At 40.5% G+C, this 23204-nt stretch overlaps 1 protein-coding gene across 2 annotated transcripts in view; it reads right to left on the reverse strand.

Annotated features, from left to right (window-relative positions):
* Positions 1-4290: 4290 nt before the first annotated feature.
* Positions 4291-23204, reverse strand: part of LOC132895997 (cAMP-dependent protein kinase catalytic subunit PRKX-like) — a 45088-nt gene continuing 26174 nt past the window's right edge. Inside the window, exons 5-9 of one of the 2 annotated variants that reach the window (XM_060936727.1) lie at positions 14354-14449; positions 13180-13266; positions 8343-8400; positions 6277-6354; positions 4291-5598 (exon numbers count right to left, since the gene is read on the reverse strand). In XM_060936727.1, the coding sequence (XP_060792710.1) occupies positions 5473-5598; positions 6277-6354; positions 8343-8400; positions 13180-13266; positions 14354-14449 (445 nt within the window). In that variant the 3' untranslated portion in view covers positions 4291-5472. The remainder of the gene's footprint in view (positions 5599-6276; positions 6355-8342; positions 8401-13179; positions 13267-14353; positions 14450-23204) is intronic. The other variant, XM_060936728.1, reaches the window with a different exon arrangement.

A 23204-nucleotide genomic window follows, 5' to 3' on the forward strand; every position in this document is an offset into this window, starting at 1 on the left:
CAGTTACAAGTGATTTTGTGCAACAAAAGTGAAATGCTGAAACCTCAGACTTGTAGTGGCCTTTACTCAACAGTTTCACCACATTCACAAAGTTTAAGTGACTTCCACTTGAGAAGAAGCTCAATGATAAACCAATCAATAGTGTAAGTGGTTAGCACGGTCACCTCACAGCAAAAAGGTTCTGGGTTTGAGCCCAGCGGCTGGCGGGGGCCTTTTTGTGCGGAGTTTGCATGTTCTCCCCGTGTCAGAGTGGGTTTCCTCTGGGTGATCCGGTTTCCCCCACAGTCCAAAGACATGCGGTTAGGTTAATATGGGACAGCCTTGGGCTGAGGTGCCCTTGAGTGAGGCACTTAACTCCTAACTGCTCCCCGGGCACTGTTAGCATGGCTGCCCACTGCTCTGGGTATGTGTGTGTTCTCATTGCTCACGTGTGTGTGCATGTGTGTGTTCACTGCTTCAGATAGGTTAAATGCAGAGAGGAATTTCACAAGTGTGTCATGAATAAAATTGTGCTTTCTTTCTTTCTTTCTTTGCCAAGGTTCTGTGAATTATACTCTCACTGACATGCTGTGGATTTTTACTGAACCGTTCTCATTTATTCTTCTTTCACATAGCTATATTTTATATCTAAAATGATTTACAGTTGGGACAGGATACAATGGAGCAGTTGAGGGTTAGTGCTCTTGCTAAAGGACCCACGAGTGGCAGCTTGGTGGTGCTGGGATATGAACTCACAACCTTCTGATCAGGACTAACCACTGAACCATTAACACGACAGATGCTGGTTGTGTTACAACCACTTACTCTTCTTAAGCCACACTCACAACCCACCGTAAGTGTTTTGGACACGCACGGGTCGCAGGGTTTGATAGCTTGCAGCCGTGCCGCAGGGTTGTGGTGAACCAGGAGGAAAGTTTGGGGGAGGAGTACGGGCAAAGTACTTATCAAGTACAGGTTGCATGCCTGACTTCCTCGAGGTGTGGGAAAAATTGCACCATTAACCCGTGGAAAGCGTACATCTGATGCACGTTATCAGTGCGTGTTCAGTGAGTGTGTTTTACTTGCATTTTACCAGTTTCCTGCGCTAGGAGTACGGGACGCACTTGTGAAGCATGAGTGACGCACATGATTAGCATATGACAATCACTCATAACTTGCGTGTGACGCAAGCCAGGAGTGGGTATAAAACCAGCGTGTCTGCAGCATTCTGCATCTGTCTTTCAACTGAAGAACACTGGATATTTTGTGGGAAAAATTAGAAAATTTTCAGTTTAAAGTTTAGAAAATGGGACCCAAGAAGAAGTGAGCAAAAGTGAAGTAACCCAGCCTGAAACAACAGAGGGGGAGGAGGAGTAAGAATTTGATGATGATGGTAGCAGCACCGGCAAGCCCTACATGGACAGGGAGAAGTATGCCTTCAAGCCGGCAGAAGGCACAGCACCCTGCTACACAGGAAAATACTAATTAAACCTCTTGCACTATAATACACATGCTTTAAACATTCATTTCGGTATCTATATGCTTATGTAATTAATATTACTGTATATATGCTGATTTTCATGTACAGTATGTTTCAGTTAATGACGCCCGGAAGTGAGGACATTGCAATCCCATCATCGCTGCCAGGCCATTGTGCCATACTCAGTGATGAGGACAAGGACATCCCGACACCCCCTCCCACCACTCAGCAGGAGTAGGAGCAGGACTGTAGCTCGGAGTCAAAGTGTGTTTCAGTGCTCAAACTGTTGGGCTATTTAGTTGGGATTTTTTACAATGTAAGAAAATGCGTTATTCCCTTATACTCATGTTTTATTATTTGACGTTTGCATGGTAAAGCCTCATTCACAACCCGCCGTACGGACTGCTACAGGTGGTCTACGGTAAAAAAAATTTGGCAAAACCGTGCTTGAGACTTGAGCAACACTTGCGTGTGTTCAGCGCTGTAGAAGGTCGCAGACTGCCCGTGGAGACTTTTGGTCCTGCACATGTAAATTCTACGGGTCTTGCGACAAATCAAGAATGCATACACTACGTACGGGACCCGTATTCCTTTTGTACGCCTGAACCAAGTCAGCAGCACGGCTAGTAGGGGCTTTTTGCGATGACAGTAAGACTCATGAGTGACGCATGGTCATTGTATGAGTGACATGCCTCAGAAATACTACAGAAGTATTCCACACTTGCTATTTGTGCGGCGCGCAAGACAGAAGTACATCTCACTTTCTACCCCTATGTGTGGTGTGCACACAGCACACGCAACCTGCATGCAATACAAGGAGCAAGACTCTGGGTATATATATTGGGGAGGAACCAAGGAACCGATCGTGTAGCGTGTAGCATTGTAGAAGGGAAGAAGACCACCTCATTTGCTGTTTTTATTTGAGTATATGTTTAATTTACCATGCAAACATCAAATAATAAAACACGAGTATAAGGGAATAACGCATTTTATTACATTGTAAAAAATTCCAACTAAATAACCCAACAGTCTGGGCACTGAAACACGCTTTGACTTCGAGCTGCTGTCCTACTCCTACTCCTGCTGAGTGGTGGGACGGGGTGTTGGGATGTCCTTGTCCTCATCACTGAGCATGGCACAATGGCCTGATTGCAATGTCCTCACTTCTGGGCGTCGTTAGCTGAAACATACATGAAAATCAGCATATATAATATTAATTACATAAGGATATAGATACTGAAATGAATGTTTAAAACATGTGTATTTACCTGTGAAAATACCTCTGGCAGGGTGCTGTGCCTTCTGCCGGCTTGAAGGCATACTTCCTGTCTGTGCAGGGCTTGCCGGTGCTGCTATCATCATCATCATCATCATCATCAAATTCTTACTCCTCCTCCCCCTCTGTTGTTTCAGGCTGGGTTACTTCACTTTTGCTTGCTTCTTCTTGGGTCCCATTTTCTAAACTTTAAACTGAAGATTTTTAAAATTTTCCCACAAAATATCCAATGTTCTTCAGCCGAAAGACAGATGCAGAATGCTGCAGACACACTGGTTTTATACCCACTCCTGGCTTGCATCACGCGCAAGTTATGGGTGATTATAACGTGCTAATCACATGCATCACACACGCTTCACAAGTGTGGCCCGAACTTGTAGTGCAGGAAACTGGTAAAATGCAAGTCTCACACATTCCACACTCACTGAACACACACTGATCATGTGCGTCAGACATACGCTTTCCACAGGCTAACGGCACAATTTTTCCCACGCCTCGAGGAAGTCAGGTGTGCAACCTGTACTTGACAAGTACTTTGCCTGTACTCCTCCCCCAAACTTTCCCCTGGGTTCATCACGACCCTGTGGCATGGTTGCGAGCTACCAAACCCTGCGACCCGTGCGTGTCCAAAACACTTACAGCGGATTGTGGGTGAGGCTTAAATTAACATATACTCAAAAACAGCAAATGAGATGGTCTTCTTCCCTTCTACAATGCTACATGATCGGTTCCATAGTTCCTCCCCCAATATATATATATATATATATATATATATATATATATATATATATATATATATATACCCAGAGTCTTGCCCCTTGTGTAGTGTGTGGGTCGCGTGCGCTGCGTGCATGCTACACATGGGGTAGAACACTTTCTAGTACATCTCACTAGATGTACTTCTGTCTTGGGGGCTGCACAAATAGCAAGTGTGGAGTACTTGTGTAGTACTTCTGAGGCACTTCACTCATACAATGACCGTGCGTCACTCGTGCGTCTTACTGTCATCACAAAAGGCCCCTAATAGCCATGCTGTTGACTAGGTTCAGGTGTACAAAAGGAGTACTGGTCCCATATGTAGTGTATGTGTTCTTGATTTTTCGCAAGACCCATAGAATTTGCAGGTGGAGGACCAAAAGTGTCCACAGCCAGTCTGCAACCTTCTACAGTGCTGACCACACGCAAGTGTCGCGCAAGTCTCAAGCACGGTTTTGCCAAATTTTTTATCGTAGACCACCCATAGTAGCATGTATAGTGGGTTGTGAGTGAGCCTTTACCAAGCTGGAAAATTTGAAGTACAATGTACAAGTGCATTATTTTTTCTTGGTTACATTCTTGGCCCATAGGGGTGCAAATGAGCAAGGCATTATACCACAGCACTGCATAATCAACTGTTGTTGATTATTTTCCTATAACAACATGCCCCCAAGTATTTGATTTCTTTCAGATAACCCAAAAAAGTAATTAGAGTTCCTGAAATATGCTTACTTTTACACTAAAACATATTCAAAAGAAAGATATCTTTTGAAAAATCTTCTTTATTACACAATCAAGCATCTCATAACATCAAACAAACAAAGAGTAGCTATAATGTTAGTTCTATTAGCATCATACACTTACAGCTTGAGAGACGATCACGTTCAGACAGGTCAAATTGTATCAGGTTAAACAAATGGATCTGCATAGATCATAAACATAAGTTGCATAATAATTCCCAGAGAACAGACGCGTACATTTGGAATAACTTGCAATAAAGGTTATGAGCATTTGCAGAACAAACAAAACATCTACCAAAGTGCATAGATTATAGCTACGTTACAAGGCTAGACATGACAATAGAACAAGACCGAGTGGAACTCGATGTGTGCTGAAGTGTAGTTTTCATCTCGCCATCATTTTATGAGATTTCATTTTAATATACTTCTGAAAAGCTGCTACATATTTCCTTTTTGTTGTCCAACATTTAACTCATTAAACCATAAGCAATTTGCGAGCTGGTTATCATGTGATCTTGTGAAAATCGCTGCATGTTTACCTGCACATCTTTCTCAAAACAGAGCTGTAAAGAAACAACTCACCAGTACGGAGACCTGACTATGCTGTTACGTCAGCTGTCAAACTGTAACCATGACAACGAATCCTGGCAACCTACCGACATGCATATTATAGAAGTCGTTACCCGTAAGATAGATGTATGTATAAATAAATAAATAAGAATTACTAACTTGCTATTTTGCCTTGTGTTATTTCTATTTACTAACTCTTTATTTGAGGAGGGTTTCCCCCCAGTGCTACATATCACGTCGAAATAATGAGACGATGAAATTGAGAAAAACTGGCATAAGATAATAACTTGAAAAGTTATTAAGTTGAAATAACAAGACAGAACTATTCTTGACGACAGAAATGAAAACATTAGCTGTGAGACATGGAGTTCATCTCCATGATCAAACGTTATATTTATAAAGAGTGACCATAGTGTAATCCAAACTCTCCTGGAACTCCACATTTTGAATGAGACAAAGTTTATCTCAGGAGCTCAAAAGCCATCCAGAGTGCCTGCCTACGGTGTCCGTGTCTTCCACAAATACAGGACAACTCCATGAGTAATCTGCAGTAACATTAGTGTGCTCATGTTTACCACCGTGAGACATATCGTACCGTTGACTATCAGCACATGCCCTTAGTGAAAAGAAGCAAAAGACACATAAATAAGTATCAATAGCTGTGGTTGTATTCAAAAGTTCTTAAAAATTTCCAGGTCCTTTGGGGAAATGGCAGGTTCTTTTTTGCGCTTTTCTTCAGGATAAGCTTCGAAATTCGACGGGTCTCCCTCGTGCGCGACTTCGGGAATGATGATTGGCTGACTCGGATAGAAGAAAAGTAAAATAGATAGATAGATAAATAAATAAATAAAGCATTTGCACCAATTATTTTTTCTGCCTGTAAACACTAGAAAATGTTCAAAATAAGTTCAATAATTGTTCATTTTCATAAGCGATGACTAAAAACACAAATCGCAAAACAGTACAGGATCAGTGACATGAGCATTTTGTGTTCTTTGAGCTTAAACAAAAATATATTTTTTTTGTCAAACTCAAAACAAATTTAAGTACTACAATGATTTCAAAATTATTGGCACCTCTATAATTAATATTTTGTGCATCCTTAGATGGACAGCCAGTTGAATTTCTTTTTTTTTTTAATTAGTTATTTTACAAATGTCTAATGTTAGCTAGATCAAACATACACTGATAGATTTGATTTCACACAAACACAAACCATTCTCCATTTTACTGTAAGTGAGAAAATCAAGTTGAGATGAGAGCACTGACCAAAACCTTATTAATGTGATATAGAGGAAGGGGGTGGAGCTTACATTATTAGAGATATTAGAAAGTAAAAAAAAACAAAACATTCCAGAGTCATATGTTTGTTTTTTACAAGTGACTGCCTTCTTAGACGTCGTGATGTTGCTGAAAGATAATAATATGGAGAACACCAAATGCCCTCCACAGGGGGTTCAGTACAGTTTTTATACCTTTAGTTTTCTCTGAGGAACAACTTCCCAGTCTACGGATCGAAACCATTTGTGGCTCTTCACGTCCTCCGCTCCGCCCTGAAATCAGGAGAACACTCATCAAGAAAAACAGTTATCAAATGATCAAGAATCAGTACAAGTTTTTTTTTTTTTGTAGTATTTGGATTACATGCCTCCATGATTAGCCACTAATTTCTATTTCGTCTCAAACATAATATTTATTCATATATAAAACTACAAGCTTTTCTACTGCATTGTAAATGAAATAAACAGAAAATGCAGCAGGATCAGCAGTGGAACTAAAAACTATCTGGAAACTCTCTTCACACACACCATTTGCTTTGGTAAGAGGCAAAAAAAAAAAACTGTTAACACAGCTGACAACACACACACACACACATCCTGAGTACTGTAATCTCCCATTGAGACGAGACACAAACACAGATGTCTAGTTTGAGTTCTTTGTGAACTGCGGCGCTGCTGCTGTCCTTTTTCATCCTTTCACTAAAATATTTCAGAGAAGTGCTGTCATTGATGAATCTTTCAAAAAAAATTAAATTCAGTATAAAAAAAAAAAATCCACCATTGAATGCAAAATGCACTTCTCATATTACAGTTCAATGCAGTGTGAGTTACTAAGATAAACTAGCCTTGTGTTGATTCTAAGATCCCTGTTCTTGGCTGCAGGAGCGGAACCCAATGTGTTTTTCTGCTCACCACAGTTGTAAAGACTGATTATATGAGTTACTATGTCCTCCCTGGCAGCTCGAACCAATCTGGCCATTTTCCTCTGACCTCTTTTATCAACAAGATTTCCACCTACAGAACTGCCGCTCACTCAATGTTTTTTTTTTCTTTTTGCACCATTCTGTGTAAACTCTGGAGACTGTTGTGTGTGAAAACCCCAGGAGATCAGCAGTTTCTGAAATACTCAAACCAGTCCATCTGACGCAAACCAACACCCACGCCAATCACAGAGAGATCACAATTTTTCCCATTCTGATGTTTGAAGTGAACATTAACTGGAGCTCTTGGTTTGTATCTGCATGATTTTATGTATTGTGCTGCTGTCAAGGTTTGGCTGAGTAGATGGGTGTTCCTAATAAAGTGGCCGGTGTGTGTAAGTGAATAAAGCAAATCAATCAACCAGGTTTTTTCCCCTCCTCTTTAGTTAGTTGTGTGTGTTCAAAAATTCCTAACAGGCAAACAGGACTGAATTTTAGCGAGAACCTTGTGACCTTTGATCCCACTCCTGGTTAATCTTCAGTCAGTCTGGAAGTGGGGGGAAAAGTCAGAAGTTCCACTTCTGGCAATGGGGTTTGTTTGACCTTGAATCCAGCGTCCTATCTGACTTCCAGGATGCAGTAAACTATAAAAGTGCCTGGTGTCAAGCTACAGCTTGGTGGGGGATTGGAAAAGAAAAATAACCCTACAAGATCAAAGGCAATGCGAGACAGCTGTAACGGTGTAAATGTCACGTTACACAAACTCCAGGTTAGTAAATATCACCAGTGAGAAACAACCAAAACTATTCAGTCATTAAAGATGAATAAAGTGTGAGGTCAAAGCTCAAAGTCTTTAACAAACAAATGTTTCATCTAGTGGTCCGATTTTAGCACAGTGGCAGCTGATTTAAATCATGGTCACACTGTCTGAGGCCACCATTTTAACATGACACTAATAATGTAATCATAACGAGCTAGTAATCAGCTAATCCTTTCCTGTTAGCCACACTGGCTCCAGTGTAAAACCAATAAAGAAGCAGAGTTTAGATGTTAATCGCTGATCAAATCTCTGAAAACACACCAAAGTAAATCCACACAACTGAAAACTGGAGCACATGAAGAACAAACGTTCAGTTTTAATCCAGTGATTTTGTAAATTTTGTGGTTATTCAGTCTACAGCTAGCATGATGCTAACAATACTAATGTGACAGGTTTGATTTTAACATGTTGTTAATTTGTACTATTGCAGGATATAGTACAAATAGTACATATAGTCTTTTTCAAAAAGTCAGTTTATGAAGTATTTTATTATTTTTGATAACTACTATAAAGTCACTTACTCTCAAATTGCCGAGTCTCTTTGTTTTATCAACCACAAGGAGTTTCTTGATGAGGTCTCTAAAGGGAAAAAAAAAGTACACAATTACAAAAAACAATTACAAAAAAAGTTTTTGAAACAAAATTATACAAATGCAAGGATAAAAATTGTACAAAAACAAACATCCTTGCTTATTTTACATAGAAAAGCTGACATTTGCTCTGGATTGCAAATAAACAAACCTATAAACTAATCTCAGTGTTTTAATATTTTAAAGTAAAATTAAATCCAAAACATTAAAATAAAACACAAAGTTTTAAAAAAATACTACTTGAATTGTTTTCACAGAAACCCAACAAACATTTAAGCCAATCTCAGTGTTAAATAAATAAAATAAATAAATTAAAAACAAAATATAATAATAATAATAATAATAATGTGATTAAAATATTATATTAAGTGACCAAATCTCTGTGTTTTATTCTTTTTAAAAAATTAAATAATATATTATTGCAATAATAATCAGGCGGCACGGTGGTGTAGTGGTTAGCGCTGTCGCCTCACAGCAAGAAGGTCCTGGGTTCGAGCCCTGGGGCCGGCGAGGGCCTTTCTGTGCAGAGTTTGCATGTTCTCCCCGTGTCCGCGTGGGTTTCCTCCGGGTGCTCCGGTTTCCCCCACAGTACAAAGACATGCAGGTTAGGTTAACTGGTGACTCTAAATTGACCATAGGTGTGAATGGTTGTCTGTGTCTATGTGTCAGCCCTGTGATGACCTGGCGACTTGTCCAGGGTGTACCCCGCCTTTCGCCCATAGTCAGCTGGGATAGGCTCCAGCTTGCCTGCGACCCTGTAGAAGGATAAAGCGGCTAGAGATAATGAGATGAGATGAATAATAATCAGGGGTTTCCTTAAGAAATGAAATAGGGGTGGAAAGAAGGAAGTAAGGGGTGGAGCAATGGGTGTGATACCTGGGCCCGGCGCAATGGGGAAGACTGTGGGACGGGGTATCCCCATGGGGGGGGGATTTTCAATTTTTAGATGCTCTCTGGTGCGATCTGGTGCATTCTAGACCCCATTTTCACTGTTGATAATGACCATTTTTAATGCTATTTTATGGGTATTTATCAGTTTGTGCATGAAACTGAGTACATGGCATAACAATCCAAAAAATTAACGTTAGTGTAATTAATAGCCTACACATACAGTTGGAATGTCAGCCAATAAAACATGAATTATTAACTAAACCTGTGTTTTTGAAATAAATAATTTATTAGTATTAAACTAACCTGCAAAGAAAAAAAAGCTTAATTATTTATACAACCCCGATTCCAAAAAGTTGGGACAAAGTACAAATTGTAAATAAAAACGGAATGCAATGATGTGGAAGTTTCAAAATTCCATATTTTATTTACAACCCCGATTCCAAAAAAGTTGGGACAAAGTACAAATTGTAAATAAAAACGGAATGCAATAATTTACAAATCTCAAAAACTGATATTGTATTCACAATAAAACATAGACAACATATCAAATGTTGAAAGTGAGACATTTTGAAATTTCATGCCAAATATTGGCTCATTTGAAATTTCATGACAGCAACACATCTCAAAAAAGTTGGGACAGGGGCAATAAGAGGCTGGAAAAGTTAAAGGTACAAAAAAGGAACAGCTGGAGGACCAAATTGCAACTCATTAGGTCAATTGGCAATAGGTCATTAACATGACTGGGTATAAAAAGAGCATCTTGGAGTGACAGCGGCTCTCAGAAGTAAAGATGGGAAGAGGATCACCAATCCCCCTAATTCTGTGCCAAAAAATAGTGGAGCAATATCAGAAAGGAATTCGACAGTGTAAAATTGCAAAGAGTTTGAACATATCATCATCTACAGTGCATAATATCATCAAAAGATTCAGAGAATCTGGAAGAATCTCTGTGCGTAAGGGTCAAGGCCGGAAAACCATACTGGGTGCCCGTGATCTTCGGGCCCTTAGACGGCACTGCATCACATACAGGCATGCTTCTGTATTGGAAATCACAAAATGGGCTCAGGAATATTTCCAGAAAACATTATCTGTGAACACAATTCACCGTGCCATCCGCCCTTGCCAGCTAAAACTCTATAGTTCAAAGAAGAAGCCGTATCTAAACATGATCCAGAAGCGCAGACGTCTTCTCTGGGCCAAGGCTCATTTAAAATGGACTGTGGTAAAGTGGAAAACTGTTCTGTGGGCAGACAAATCAAAATGTGAAGTTCTTTATGGAAATCAGGGACGCCGTGTCATTTGGACTAAAGAGGAGAAGGACGACCCAAGTTGTTATCAGCACTCAGTTCAGAAGCCTGCATCTCTGATGGTATGGGGTTGCATTAGTGCGTGTGGCATGGGCAGCTTACACATCTGGAAAGACACCATCAATGCTGAAAGGTATATCCAGGTTCTAGAGCAACATATGCTCCCATCCAGACGACGTCTCTTTCAGGGAAGACCTTCCATTTTCCAACATGACAATGCCAAACCACATACTGCATCAATTACAGCATCATGGCTGCATAGAAGAAGGGTCCGGGTACTGAACTGGCCAGCCTGCAGTCCAGATCTTTCACCCATAGAAAACATTTGGCGCATCATAAAACGGAAGATACGACAAAAAACACCTAAGACAGTTGAGCAACTAGAATCCTACATTAGACAAGAATGGGTTAACATTCCTATCCCTAAACTTGAGCAACTTGTCTCCTCAGTCCCCAGACGTTTACAGACTGTTGTAAAGAGAAAAGGGGATGTCTCACAGTGGTAAACATGGCCTTGTCCCAACTTTTTTGAGATGTGTTGTTGTCATGAAATTTAAAATCACCTAATTTTTCTCTTTAAATGATACATTTTCTCAGTTTAAACATATGATATGTCATCTATGTTCTATTCTGAATAAAATATGGAATTTTGAAACTTCCACATCATTGCATTCCGTTTTTATTTACAATTTGTACTTTTTCCCAACTTTTTTGGAATCGGGGTTGTAGAATAGAACATAGATGACATATCAAATGTTTAAACTGAGAAAATGCATCATTGAAAGAGAAAAATTAGGTGATTTTAAATTTCATGACAACAACACATCTCAAAAAAGTTGGGACAAGGCCATGTTTACCACTGTGAGACATCCCCTTTTCTCTTTACAACAGTCTGTAAACGTCTGGGGACTGAGGAGACAAGTTGCTCAAGTTTAGGGATAGGAATGTTAACCCATTCTTGTCTAATGTAGGATTCTAGTTGCTCAACTGTCTTAGGTCTTTTTTGTCGTATCTTCCGTTTTATGATGCGCCAAATGTTTTCTATGGGTGAAAGATCTGGACTGCAGGCTGACCAGTTCAGTACCCGGACCCTTCTTCTACGCAGCCATGATGCTGTAATTGATGCAGTACGTGGTTTGGCATTGTCATGCTGGAAAATGAAAGGTCTTCCCTGAAAGAGACGTCGTCTGGATGGGAGCATATGTTGCTCTAGAACCTGGATATACCTTTCAGCATTGATGGTGTCTTTCCAGATGTGTAAGCTGCCCATGCCACACGCACTAATGCAACCCCATATCATCAGAGATGCAGGCTTCTGAACTGAGCACTGATAACAACTTGGGTCGTCCTTCTCCTCTTTAGTCCGAATGACACGGCGTCCCTGATTTCCATAAAGAACTTCAAATTTTGATTCGTCTGACCACAGAACAGTTTTCCACTTTGCCACAGTCCATTTTAAATGAGCCTTGGCCCGGAGAAGACGTCTGTGCTTCTGGATCATGTTTAGATATGGCTTCTTCTTTGAACTATAGAGTTTTAGCTGGCAATGGCGGATGGCACGGTGAATTGTGTTCACAAATAATGTTCTCTGGAAATATTCCTGAGCCCATTTTGTGATTTCCAATACAGAAGCGTGCCTGTATGTGATGCAGTGCCGTCTAAGGGCCCGAAGATCACGGGCACCCAGTATGGTTTTCCAGCCTTGACCCTTACGCACAGAGATTCTTCCAGATTCTCTGAATCTTTTGATGATATTATGCACTGTAGATGATGATATGTTCAAACTCTTTGCAATTTTACACTGTCGAATTCCTTTCTAATATTGCTCCACTATTTGTCGGCGCAGAATTAGGGGGATTGGTGATCCTCTTCCCATCTTTACTTCTGAGAGCCGCTGCCACTCCAAGATACTCTTTTTATACCCAGTCATGTTAATGACATATTGCCAATTGACCTAATAAGTTGCAATTTGGTCCTCCAGCTGTTCCTTTTTTGTACCTTTAACTTTTCCAGCCTCTTATTGCCCCTGTCCCAACTTTTTTGAGATGTGTTGCTGTCATGAAATTTCAAATGAGCCAATATTTGGCATGAAATTTCAAAATGTCTCACTTTCGACATTTGATATGTTGTCTATGTTCTATTGTGAATACAGTTTTTGAGATTTGTAAATTATTGCATTCCATTTTTATTTACAATTTGTACTTTGTCCCAACTTTTTTGGAATCGGGGTTGTATTTATTAATAATAAATATAATGCCACATCACTAAAGCAGAGTCCATATACATATGTTCCACATCAAACGTGAAAACTAAAAGTAGCATGATTAAAGCAGGGAAGGCTGTTCAGAGGGGGCATGCACTGTTCAGAGAACAGAATATAGCAGCTACTGCAGCTGTTATCTATTCACCATGACTACTGACTGACTAGTCTTAAAAAAACTAACTACTGACTAGCAAAAAAAAAAAAAAGCACTTAACAAGGACCAAGGACACACAAATAGATGTCCATTCCCACCAGCAGCAGATTTGGAATCCAGTTCTGAACTACAAGTATCCTCATTTTCACTGACCTTAACCTAGCAATACTGCCAACAGTACTGTAGTGAACATTATCCGGCACTGTCACTGTCTCCTGACAGTCTGTCTCCAAAATTATACTGGAAAAAATGAAAAGAAATGCGTCTTCATAGTTGTTCATTTTTAAATTAACCTAGGCCTATTAGATGAGATAATGTCTTTTTTAATCTTATTCAAATGTCCTGTGTTTGTATGCTACCACCAATGTCATTTCAAATGAGGCCATTGGCCCTAGTTTTTAATTCACCTTCACACAAACAGACCGTCACGGTGTGAGACAGTTACAGAAAGACTCAACAACTTCACCGAAGTTCACATTTTGCATTGGAAGATCAAGTAGACATTCATCATGTTCAATATCTATGGTCTTTACTCTTTCATAAGAATAGTTATTTGTTTACCGATCTCTCCTCATTTGGGCACCTTTCTTGCCAAAATTGGTACGAATCTGGACAAGGTTGGCTGGTCCTGTCACCTTTTCATTTTGAACTGTAGTAAATCAGAAACAAGCTTTCTGGCACCCCAATGTTGCTGCAGCAAGCAGTCAATCAGCATCAAGCTTTCATACAGTGTAGCTGACGTGATTGAAGGTCAAGGCCATAAAGCCGCCGCGATACACAAACACAGTAAAAAATGTAAAAGAACGTGAAAATAACCACTGATAACCATAGGAAAGTAAAGATCTTGGAAAATAGAAAATCTACTAGCATTGTTGGTTGAAGAAATTTGAAAAGTAACAGGCGCTAGGCTGATCATAGCTGGATTTTACGCCAGGCGCTGGCCCTTAATGAGATCCCTGATAATAATAATAATAATAGTTTATTATTTAAAATAAAATGATTTTATTTTTATTTAAAATAAAATTAATATAGATTATATGAATTGCAAATAAACAACCCTGTAATCTAACTTTTTTAAAAATTAAATACAAAATATAAAAAATAAAAACATCAATAATATAGACATTTTAAAATATTCTATTGCAGTAATTTGTGCTTTATGTAAAACTTTATGGAGAAGCCAAACATTTGCTTGAAGAGGCAAATAAACAAACCTTTAACCTAATCTCAGTGTTCTATTTTATATTATTTTTTATTTTATTTGCAATGGAATGAAATAAAGACCATTAACATACTGTATATTATTTTGTCTGAAATTCCTGCTTACTGTACGTAGAAGTCCAGCTGGCGTGGGATGTTCAGCTTGGCAGAGAGAACCTTCTGATAAATACCGAAGGGATTGTCATCAAAAAATGGTGGATACCTTACAACAAAACCAAACAATACAAATGTAAACATTAATTATTTAACATTTCTTCTAGAGATGCACTGATTCTGAAATTCTAGGTTGATACCGATACCAATTTTTAAAATAAGAATTTGGCCGATAACTGATATATACCAATACCTTTTCTTTTTTTGGGGTTTTATTATTAAGTTTTGTTATTATTTATCCAACAGGGAAACAAAGAAATCATTCTAGAGAAAAATAACTGAATCATTTTAAAGCATTTCAGCCCATCATTACACTAACTTAGAATAAGCACATACTCAGTTGTACAATTTCATGAAAACAATATTTAACAAGTGTTGCCAGGCAAAACAAACCTCGCTCGGTAGCACTTATGATGAATATGAAGGAAGATATCGTGAAAAAAAATAGGTACCCTATGGGTACATGTGGCTACTGCTTATAAATAAATTTTTTTCTGATACCATGTCCATACAGTAAATATAGTATATATATTTACTCTATGAGGCAGTAGACACAAAAAATAAAGCGTAATCCAAAAACGAACAATTTAAAAACCACAGAAGTAAAATATATCAAGTCTCTGTACTTTATATTATTCTACCTCTTACAGCTTTCGAAACTGAAACCTCTGAACCGAGGCTGACATACACACGCTGTTGCCATGACCGAAACTCTTATTTCCTGGAAATGGCCCACCTCTAGAGCTCAGTGGAACGCACTTTCCCTCTGTAATAAGTATAAACATGTCTGAAAGTGATTTCTTTAGTCTAGTCCATTTATTTCGAATGGTGAACTGAATTGTATACACTCACCGGCCATTTTAATCGGAACATGTGTATGCGCATGCGCAATTGTTACACTCTTACATTCTTACAGCACGATGACATAGTGGCTAGCGCCTCTATATGAGGCAGTAGCCACAACAAAAACAATTTTGACCTTTTTGGTGACTTTGACCAGATGACCCTCAAAATGTTGAAGGTTCTATTTGAGACCAATGCCCATCTATCCTGAAAGTTTCATGAAGATTGGTCCAACTGTTTTCCCATAATATCGTTAACAAAAAACAAAGAAAGAAGGAAAGAAAGAAACAAAGAAAGAAAGAAACCCCACCGAAAACAATACCTCGACCCCTGGTGGACTCTGCCCCGGGCGAGGTAATAACCTTCTTTAACAAGAAATTCTTTTGAAAAACTGCTTCGAAATCCCTTTAGCCTGTTATACAATTGCCTACTTAATAATAAGAATTTTCTGTACTTCCATAGCCCAACAAAAACATCCTTTTGGTGAAACATGAATTAAATATAAATGTAAAAGTGACTAAAAAATAAAAATAAAATATAATTTAAAAATAATAATGAGTCAAATAAGTACATTTACATTTTGCTTTTCATCTCATCTCATTATCTCTAGCCGCTTTATCCTGTTCTACAGGGTCGCAGGCAAGCTGGAGCCTATCCCAGCTGACTACGGGCGAAAGGCGGGGTACACCCTGGACAAGTCGCCAGATCATCACAGGGCCAACACATAGACACAGACAACCATTCACACCTACGGTCAATTTAGAGTCACCAGTTAACCTAACCTGCATGTCTTTAGACTGTGGGGGAAACCGGAGCACCCGGAGGAAACCCACGCGGACACGGGGAGAACATGCAAACTCCGCACAGAAAGGCCCTCGCTGGCTACGGGGCTCGAACCCGGACCTTCTTGCTGTGAGGCGACAGCGCTAACCACTACACCACCATGCCGCCCTTTGTTTTTCATACAGAATACAAATGTTCTTGTGTCTATTGAGCACAAACATAAAGAAGGATGGAATATGGGGCTGAATGTGGGCCTCTTCACAAAACAAAAGTTGTCCTCTTGGGAAAAACTGTCCCATAATTAAAAAAAAAAAAAGGAAAATCACCGTTACCTCATAGTCTATTTTTTAGTGAGATGCATGTTTTCTTTACAAAGATAAGCATCTCTGCCTTGTTGCAGCTCAGTCTGTTTCTCTTTTCATCCAAGATGTGAGATGCAGAGCTGAACAGCCACTCACTCTCTATGCTGGTGCATAGAGCAATCAGGTATTTGCGTGCCATTTGTGCCAGTACTCGAAAACACAGGTGATTGTTTCTCCAATATCCAAGTGCACTATCATTTCTGGGCTCTGCAAAGTAAGCATCCAGTTGCTGCAATGGCTTCGCCTTGGCACTTCTGGTCCATTTTCCTCCAGAATCTCCTCAAACATATCATGCAGAGTGGACTGTGCCCTGTCTGTGCACACCCTCTTGCTCTCTCTACCATCTCCAACACCGGCAGCAGGCCGATCCATAAGTTGCGTGTCCAGCGTTGCTCGTGCATGTTGTTTAATGTCGTCATCAAAGTAGCGGTCTTTATATCCGGGATCCAGTGAGATTGCAATGGAGAAAATTGGATCAAACTCTATTTGATCAAATTGCTTATTTACAGCCTCCACTAATGTGATTTGTGTTGTTTTCACACCATGGTCTGTGTCAGTCTCCTTGCTCAAAAGACAGGGCTGACTTTGGGGATCACGACAGCAGCCAATGCCTCTGATGAGCTGATTTCTCTTGTCAGTCGTTCAAACGAGAAGAGAAAAGTGCTAAAATTTTCAACTCATCCCCACTGGACTGCAGTAAGGGTTGTGGGGAGGTCATAGTCTGCAGCATATGTACAGAGCCTGCAGCAGAGCCTTCTCGAACCTTTTGTTTGAGAAGGCTCTGCATCATGTACTGTAGAATGTACTATTCCACCGAGTGGCCACATCTTGCTGTAGTTGTTTTGGTTTCATCCTCAAATGGATCTGCACTGCCTGCAGGCGGGAGTAAGCAAGAGGTGAGTGTTTAAAGTGACCAACTATCTTTTGGCTTATTGACACAACATCTGAGATGCTGCGCTGGCTCATAACATCATCCTGGACAGGATGTGAGTCAGGGTGTGAGTCATGCAGCCAAAACTAGCCAGACGGCTGTCCATCATAGCTATTGCCATATTTCTGGCGTTATATCTCACAACAGCATGAACTTTAGATTTGTCTATTTCCCACGTTTCAAACATTTTCTCAAATGCTTCTGAGATGACAGGTACAGAGTGGGAGCCTGTGAATTCCTGGGAGTATAGCATCACTTTTATCAGTTTAAAATCCTGTCAATCCACTGTGCTGTGAGGCTAAGCATGCTCACTGGGCTAACATCTGAACTCCAAATATCAGTTGTAAAACTGATGGCAGGGATGTCACAAGCCAGTAGTTCATAAATGTGTGTGGCCACAGCATTGTACATTTCAAGGAGAGAGACGTCGGCAAAATGGCGGTGGCTGGGCAATGTGTAGCAGGGCTCCATATACTCCATCATGCCTCTAAATCCCGTGTTCTCCACTACAGAGAAAGGCTGGTCATCTAACGTGATGAATTCCATCACCTTTTTAGTAATCTCTTTAGCTTTGGTGCTGTCTGGGGGAAATTTTTCCCCTTTCTCAAATGCTGTGCTAATCAAGGACTAAGTCCTGCTGGTGGCGATTTGTTCCCTCTTCTTGTCCAGTTCTGTTTTTTATCCGCTTTCAGGTAATTGTTGATTTCTCCCTCATGTCTGTTTTTCAGATGGCTGAGATTTGATGTGCTAAAATTCTTAGATGTAGCACCTCCTCTTGAAATGTCACTCGAACATGTCTTACAAACTGCATATCGCAGATTTGTTTCCGAGACAGTGAAATACTCCTACACAGCCAACATTTTTTGCTCACTTTGAAAACAAGCCACAGGTGCGCTCGGCACTTTTTGCCTTGTGCCATGTGCAACCAGTTCTGTCTGTGTATGTTGCTACTGTTGAACTACTGTCGGAGCCTGACCATCCAACTGCAACCAAAACACTGGCGACGGACATCGGCAAATTCAATCTTATTTACCGATAGGCCGATGGTAGTCAACAAGGGGAATAGTGGCAGATACTGATATTTGACCGATGTATCAGTGCATCCCTAATTTCTTCATAAAGACATCAACAGGCGCTTAAAGACCTAAAACTTTCAGTTGTTTAAGTTCAAAACAAATCAAACATCAAAATCAGGAGTTAAGATTAAAGCAATTCTGAGTCTCAACAAACCAAAGGAAGCATCTGGTTCACCTGAAGTTACAAAAATGGAGCATTTGAGAAATGCTGTGAAGAACAAATGGAGGAAGAAACGCGTGTTTTGTGGACATGTGAACAGAAAGATAAGATTTACAGAATCCAGTGACATTTCTAACTTCAAACTCGGCTCTTATTTATAGTCTCTTATCGAGACTTTTTAAAAAATTCCTCAGAAATCCAGTGAGAAAAAGATCTCAGTTTATTTTGACAAAAAGGATCAGGACTGCGGGCAGCACGGTGGTGTAGTGGTTAGCACTGTCGCCTCACAGTAAGAAGGTCCTGGGTTCGAGCCCAGTGGCCGGCTAGGGCCTTTCTGTGTGGAGTTTGCATGTTCTCCCCGTGTCTGTGTGGGTTTCCTCTGGGTGCTCCGGTTTCCCCCACAGTCCAAAGACATGCAGGTTAGGCTAACTGGTGGCTTTAAATTGAACATAGGTGTGAATGTGAGTGTGAATGGTTGTTTGTCTCTGTGTCAGCCCTGCGATAACCTGGCGACTTGTCCAGGGTGTACCCTGCCTCTCACCCACAGTCAGCTGGGATAGGCTTCAGCTTGCCTGCGACCCTGTAGAACAGGATAAGCGGCTACAGATAATGGCTGGATGGATGGATCATGACAGCGCTTTCCTTCTGAAAATAAAGCAAATAAACCAAGTGTTGTGTACAGAAGGAGAGCAGTTCATAGGTCACTCTCTAATGCAAGCACAAAAAGGACAGCGAGACACAAAGTGCAGTGGTTTAATTCTTCATGTGCATGTGATGTCGCACTCATTTTCCAAATCGGAAGTCCGCCATGTTGGATAATAAAACAACCAAGATACAGTAGCGGCGCTTCATGTGTGAGCTGCTGCAACACTTCGTGATTTTATTTTGATTTCCTTGCCTTTGAAAAAAGACAATGCTTACTTTGTGTGTGGGATATAATTGCAGTAATAATGCTACTTGTGACAAAGAGAAACGCTTCTTCGGAATTCCTAAAATAATTTAAAAAACGGTGACAAAACAGATGAAGAACTGTCCAGAGAACGCCATGCGCTGTGGTTCAAAAACATGCATCGTAAGGATTTAACAAAGGAAAAAGCTAATTACACCCGCGTGTGTGGTGACCACTTTATATCTGGTAAGAGTTCGGTACTAATTAAAGCTATGTTTTCCGCTGATTAAATTGAACTTTTGAGCTTTAGTGGGAACACTCTGCTTCTCACCTTGCAGGAGCAACTGGCAAACCTACGCAATGAAACAAATCCAGATTGGGCACCAACACTTAAATTAGGTCACGATAAGATCAAGAAGAAAACTCATCTCGCAGTATCAAGAAGCAACAGGATAAATGAAACATCTGCCAAAAAAGCCAGATTAGAAGCAGCACAAACCTTAGCAAGTTTGGATACACAATAATAATAATAATAATAATTAAAGCCGCAAGCGGCCTCGACGGGCCCTTGCGCCAGCGGCCAGGGGGGGCGGGGGCATGCGTCCCCGCGAAACACCGTAAAGAGTTTGCTTGCCAAGTTTGACAAATCAGAAGCTGCAATATCATTTGTGCCATAACCAGCACCCCCAGGGGCGAAAGTGCTCAAAATTTGGCGTATATGTCAGGTGAGCCATGAAGAGTTTGCGTATGAAGTTTGATGACAATTGAGTAAATAGAAGATGAGATATAGATTTTTGAAGAATAAATTTTTTGGTTTTTCCCATGTCAGTAGGTGGCGCTATGCTGTACATGAGCGATTATGAGTTGGAGAAATAAGTGTCTACAACAGGAACGCACTATCACAAGGTAGTGGTGTGAAGGAAAAGCATTATGGAATTATTTACCAAAAACCCGTTTTGGAGAAATTGCGTCGGCCAAAAACAGCGCCCCCCATGGACGAAAATTCCCAAAATGTGGTATACATGACATGGGAGGTAGAAAGAGGGTGGCCGTGAAGTTTGACCAAATTTGAGGAAAGATTGGATTTTTTGCCCAAAAATAGCGCCCCCAGTGGCGAAATATCACAGAAATTGGGTAACATGTCAGAAGCCCAATGAGGGATTTGCATGTGAAGTATGAGCAGTTTTGAGCAATTAGAAGATTTGTTATGAATTTTTAAGCATGTAAAATTTTGCATTGAAAATTGATTGACGTATAACTTCTGAACGGTTTACGCTACGTGAAACTTATTTAGTAACTTTTGTCAGCCATGTCTGTAGATGATGTGTATCAATTTTGGTGACATTCCTATGAACGGTCTAGGAGGAGTTGCGCCGTCTTCGTGGCCATGCATTTCGCACAAAAGTGAAATTACCTCACTTCCTGTTGGGCGTGGCTAATGCATTGGCATTACATTTTTGTCCAGCTTAGTGAGATACATATGCCTACCAAATGGCATGCCACTACTACAAACTACATGGCAACCAGGCACCTTAAAGCGGGAGGCCAAAATCACAACGAGTTAGGGGGCGCTATAGAGGCCCTGAGGCCCGCCTGGATCTGGGCTTTTGGTTCTCAGTAGCGGTGGCAGTCTAAGAAAAAGGAGCCAAATTTCGTGCGTTGTCGACCATGGCAAGCGCCCCAATAAGGGTCTTGAAAAGAGTTTGCTTGCCAAGTTTGACAAATCAGAAGCTGCAATATCATTTCCGCCATAACCAGCACCCCCAGGGGCGAAAGTGCACAAAATTTGGCGTACATGTCAGGTGAGCTATGAAGAGTTTGCGTATGAAGTTTGATGACAATTGAGTAAATAGAAGATGAGATATAGATTTTTGAAGAATAAATTTTTTGGTTTTTCCCATGTCAGAAGGTGGCGCTATGCTGTACATGAGCGATTATGAGTTGGAAAAATAAGTGTCTACAACAGGAACGCACTATCACAAGGTAGTGGTGTGAAGGAAAAGCATTATGGAATTATTTACCAAAAACCCGTTTTGGAGCAATTGCGTCGGCCAAAAACAGCGCCCCCCATGGACGAAAATTCCCAAAATGCGGAATACATGACATGGGAGGTAGTAAGAGGGTGGCCGTGAAGTTTGACCAAATTTGAGGAAAGATTGGATTTTTTGCCCAAAAATAGCGCCCCCAGTGGCGAAATATCACAGAAATTGGGTAACATGTCAGAAGCCCAATGAGTGATTTGCATGTGAAGTATGAGCAGTTTTGAGCAATTAGAAGATTTGTTATGAATTTTTTAGCATGTAAAATTTTGAAGTGAAAATTGATTGACGTATAACTTCTGAACGGTTTATCGTACGTGAAACGTATTTAGTAACTTTTTTCAGCCATGTCTGTAGATGATGTGTATCAATTTTGGTGACATTCCCATGAACGGTCTAGGAGGAGTTGCGCCGTCTTCGTGGCCATGCATTTCGCACAAAAGTGAAATTACCTCACTTCCTGTTGGGCGTGGCTAATGCATTGGCATTACATTTTTGTCCGGCTTAGTGAGATACATATGCATACCAAATGGCATGCCACTACTACAAACTATATGGGAACCAGGCACCTTAATGCGGGAGGCCAAAATCACAACGACTTAGGGGGCGCTATAGAGGCCCTGAGCCCTGGCCAAGTTTGGGCTTTTGGTTCTGAGTAGCGGTGGCAATTCTCGGAACTGGTGCCAAATTTCGTGCGTTTTTGCCCATGGCAAGCGCCCCGAAAATGGCCCAACAGCGGAGAAAAATAAAGAAGAAGAAGAAGAAGACGGAAGAATAATAATAGTGAACTCTTACAAGAACAATAGGGCCTTCGCCCTATAGGGCTCGGGCCCTAATAATAATAATAGTAATAATAATAATAAGTTCAATTTATATAGCGCCTTTCACAAACCCAAGGACGCTTTACACAAGAGTTACCACCAAAAAAAAAAAAAACTAGGAAGAATAGTGTGAGGTAAAGAGAAAAGTTTTCAAGTTAGCTTTGAAGGAAGAGAGAGTGGAACAGTCATGAAGCGATTGTGGTAACGAGTTCCAAAGTTTAGGAGCAGCAACACTAAATGATCTGCCACCCATAGATGCCAGTTTAAAACGTGGAACAGTCAGAAGTCCACAGACAGAAGATCTGAGGGAGCGGGAGGGACAGTACAAATGAATTAGCTCACAGAGATAGGAAGGGGCGAAACCATGAAGAGCTTTATAGGTTAAAAGCAAGATTTTGTATTTGATCTGAGAGATAACTGGCAACCAATGCAGTTGCTGTAAAACAGGAGTGATGTGAGCAGTGCGCTTGGTGAGTGTGAGGACTCTTGCTGCTTAGTTTTGGATGTACTGCAGGCGATTGAGCAATGTGGCAGGGAGACCATAAAAGAGAGAATTGCAATAGTCAAGATGAGAAAAAATAAATGCATTGACCAACATATTGGCATCAGTTTCCAAGAGAAAAGGGTGGAGACGTGCAATATTGCGGAGGTGAAAGAAAGCATTCTTAGTAATTAGTTTAAGATGGGGTTCAAACGTAAGGGTGGACTCAAAGATAACTCCAAGGTTTTTTATAACTTGGGAAGGATGAATAGACACACCATCAACATCAATAGTAAAACTGGAGAAATTCTGAACCTGTCTTTTGGTACCTACTAACAGAACCTCCGTTTTGCCAGCGTTTTTAAGGCAGTTCTTATGCAGCCATTGCTTAAGGTCAGTGATGCAAGTCCTTAGCAGCT

The sequence above is a fragment of the Neoarius graeffei genome, chromosome 13 (assembly GCF_027579695.1).
Source record: "Neoarius graeffei isolate fNeoGra1 chromosome 13, fNeoGra1.pri, whole genome shotgun sequence".
NCBI lineage: Eukaryota > Metazoa > Chordata > Actinopteri > Siluriformes > Ariidae > Neoarius > Neoarius graeffei.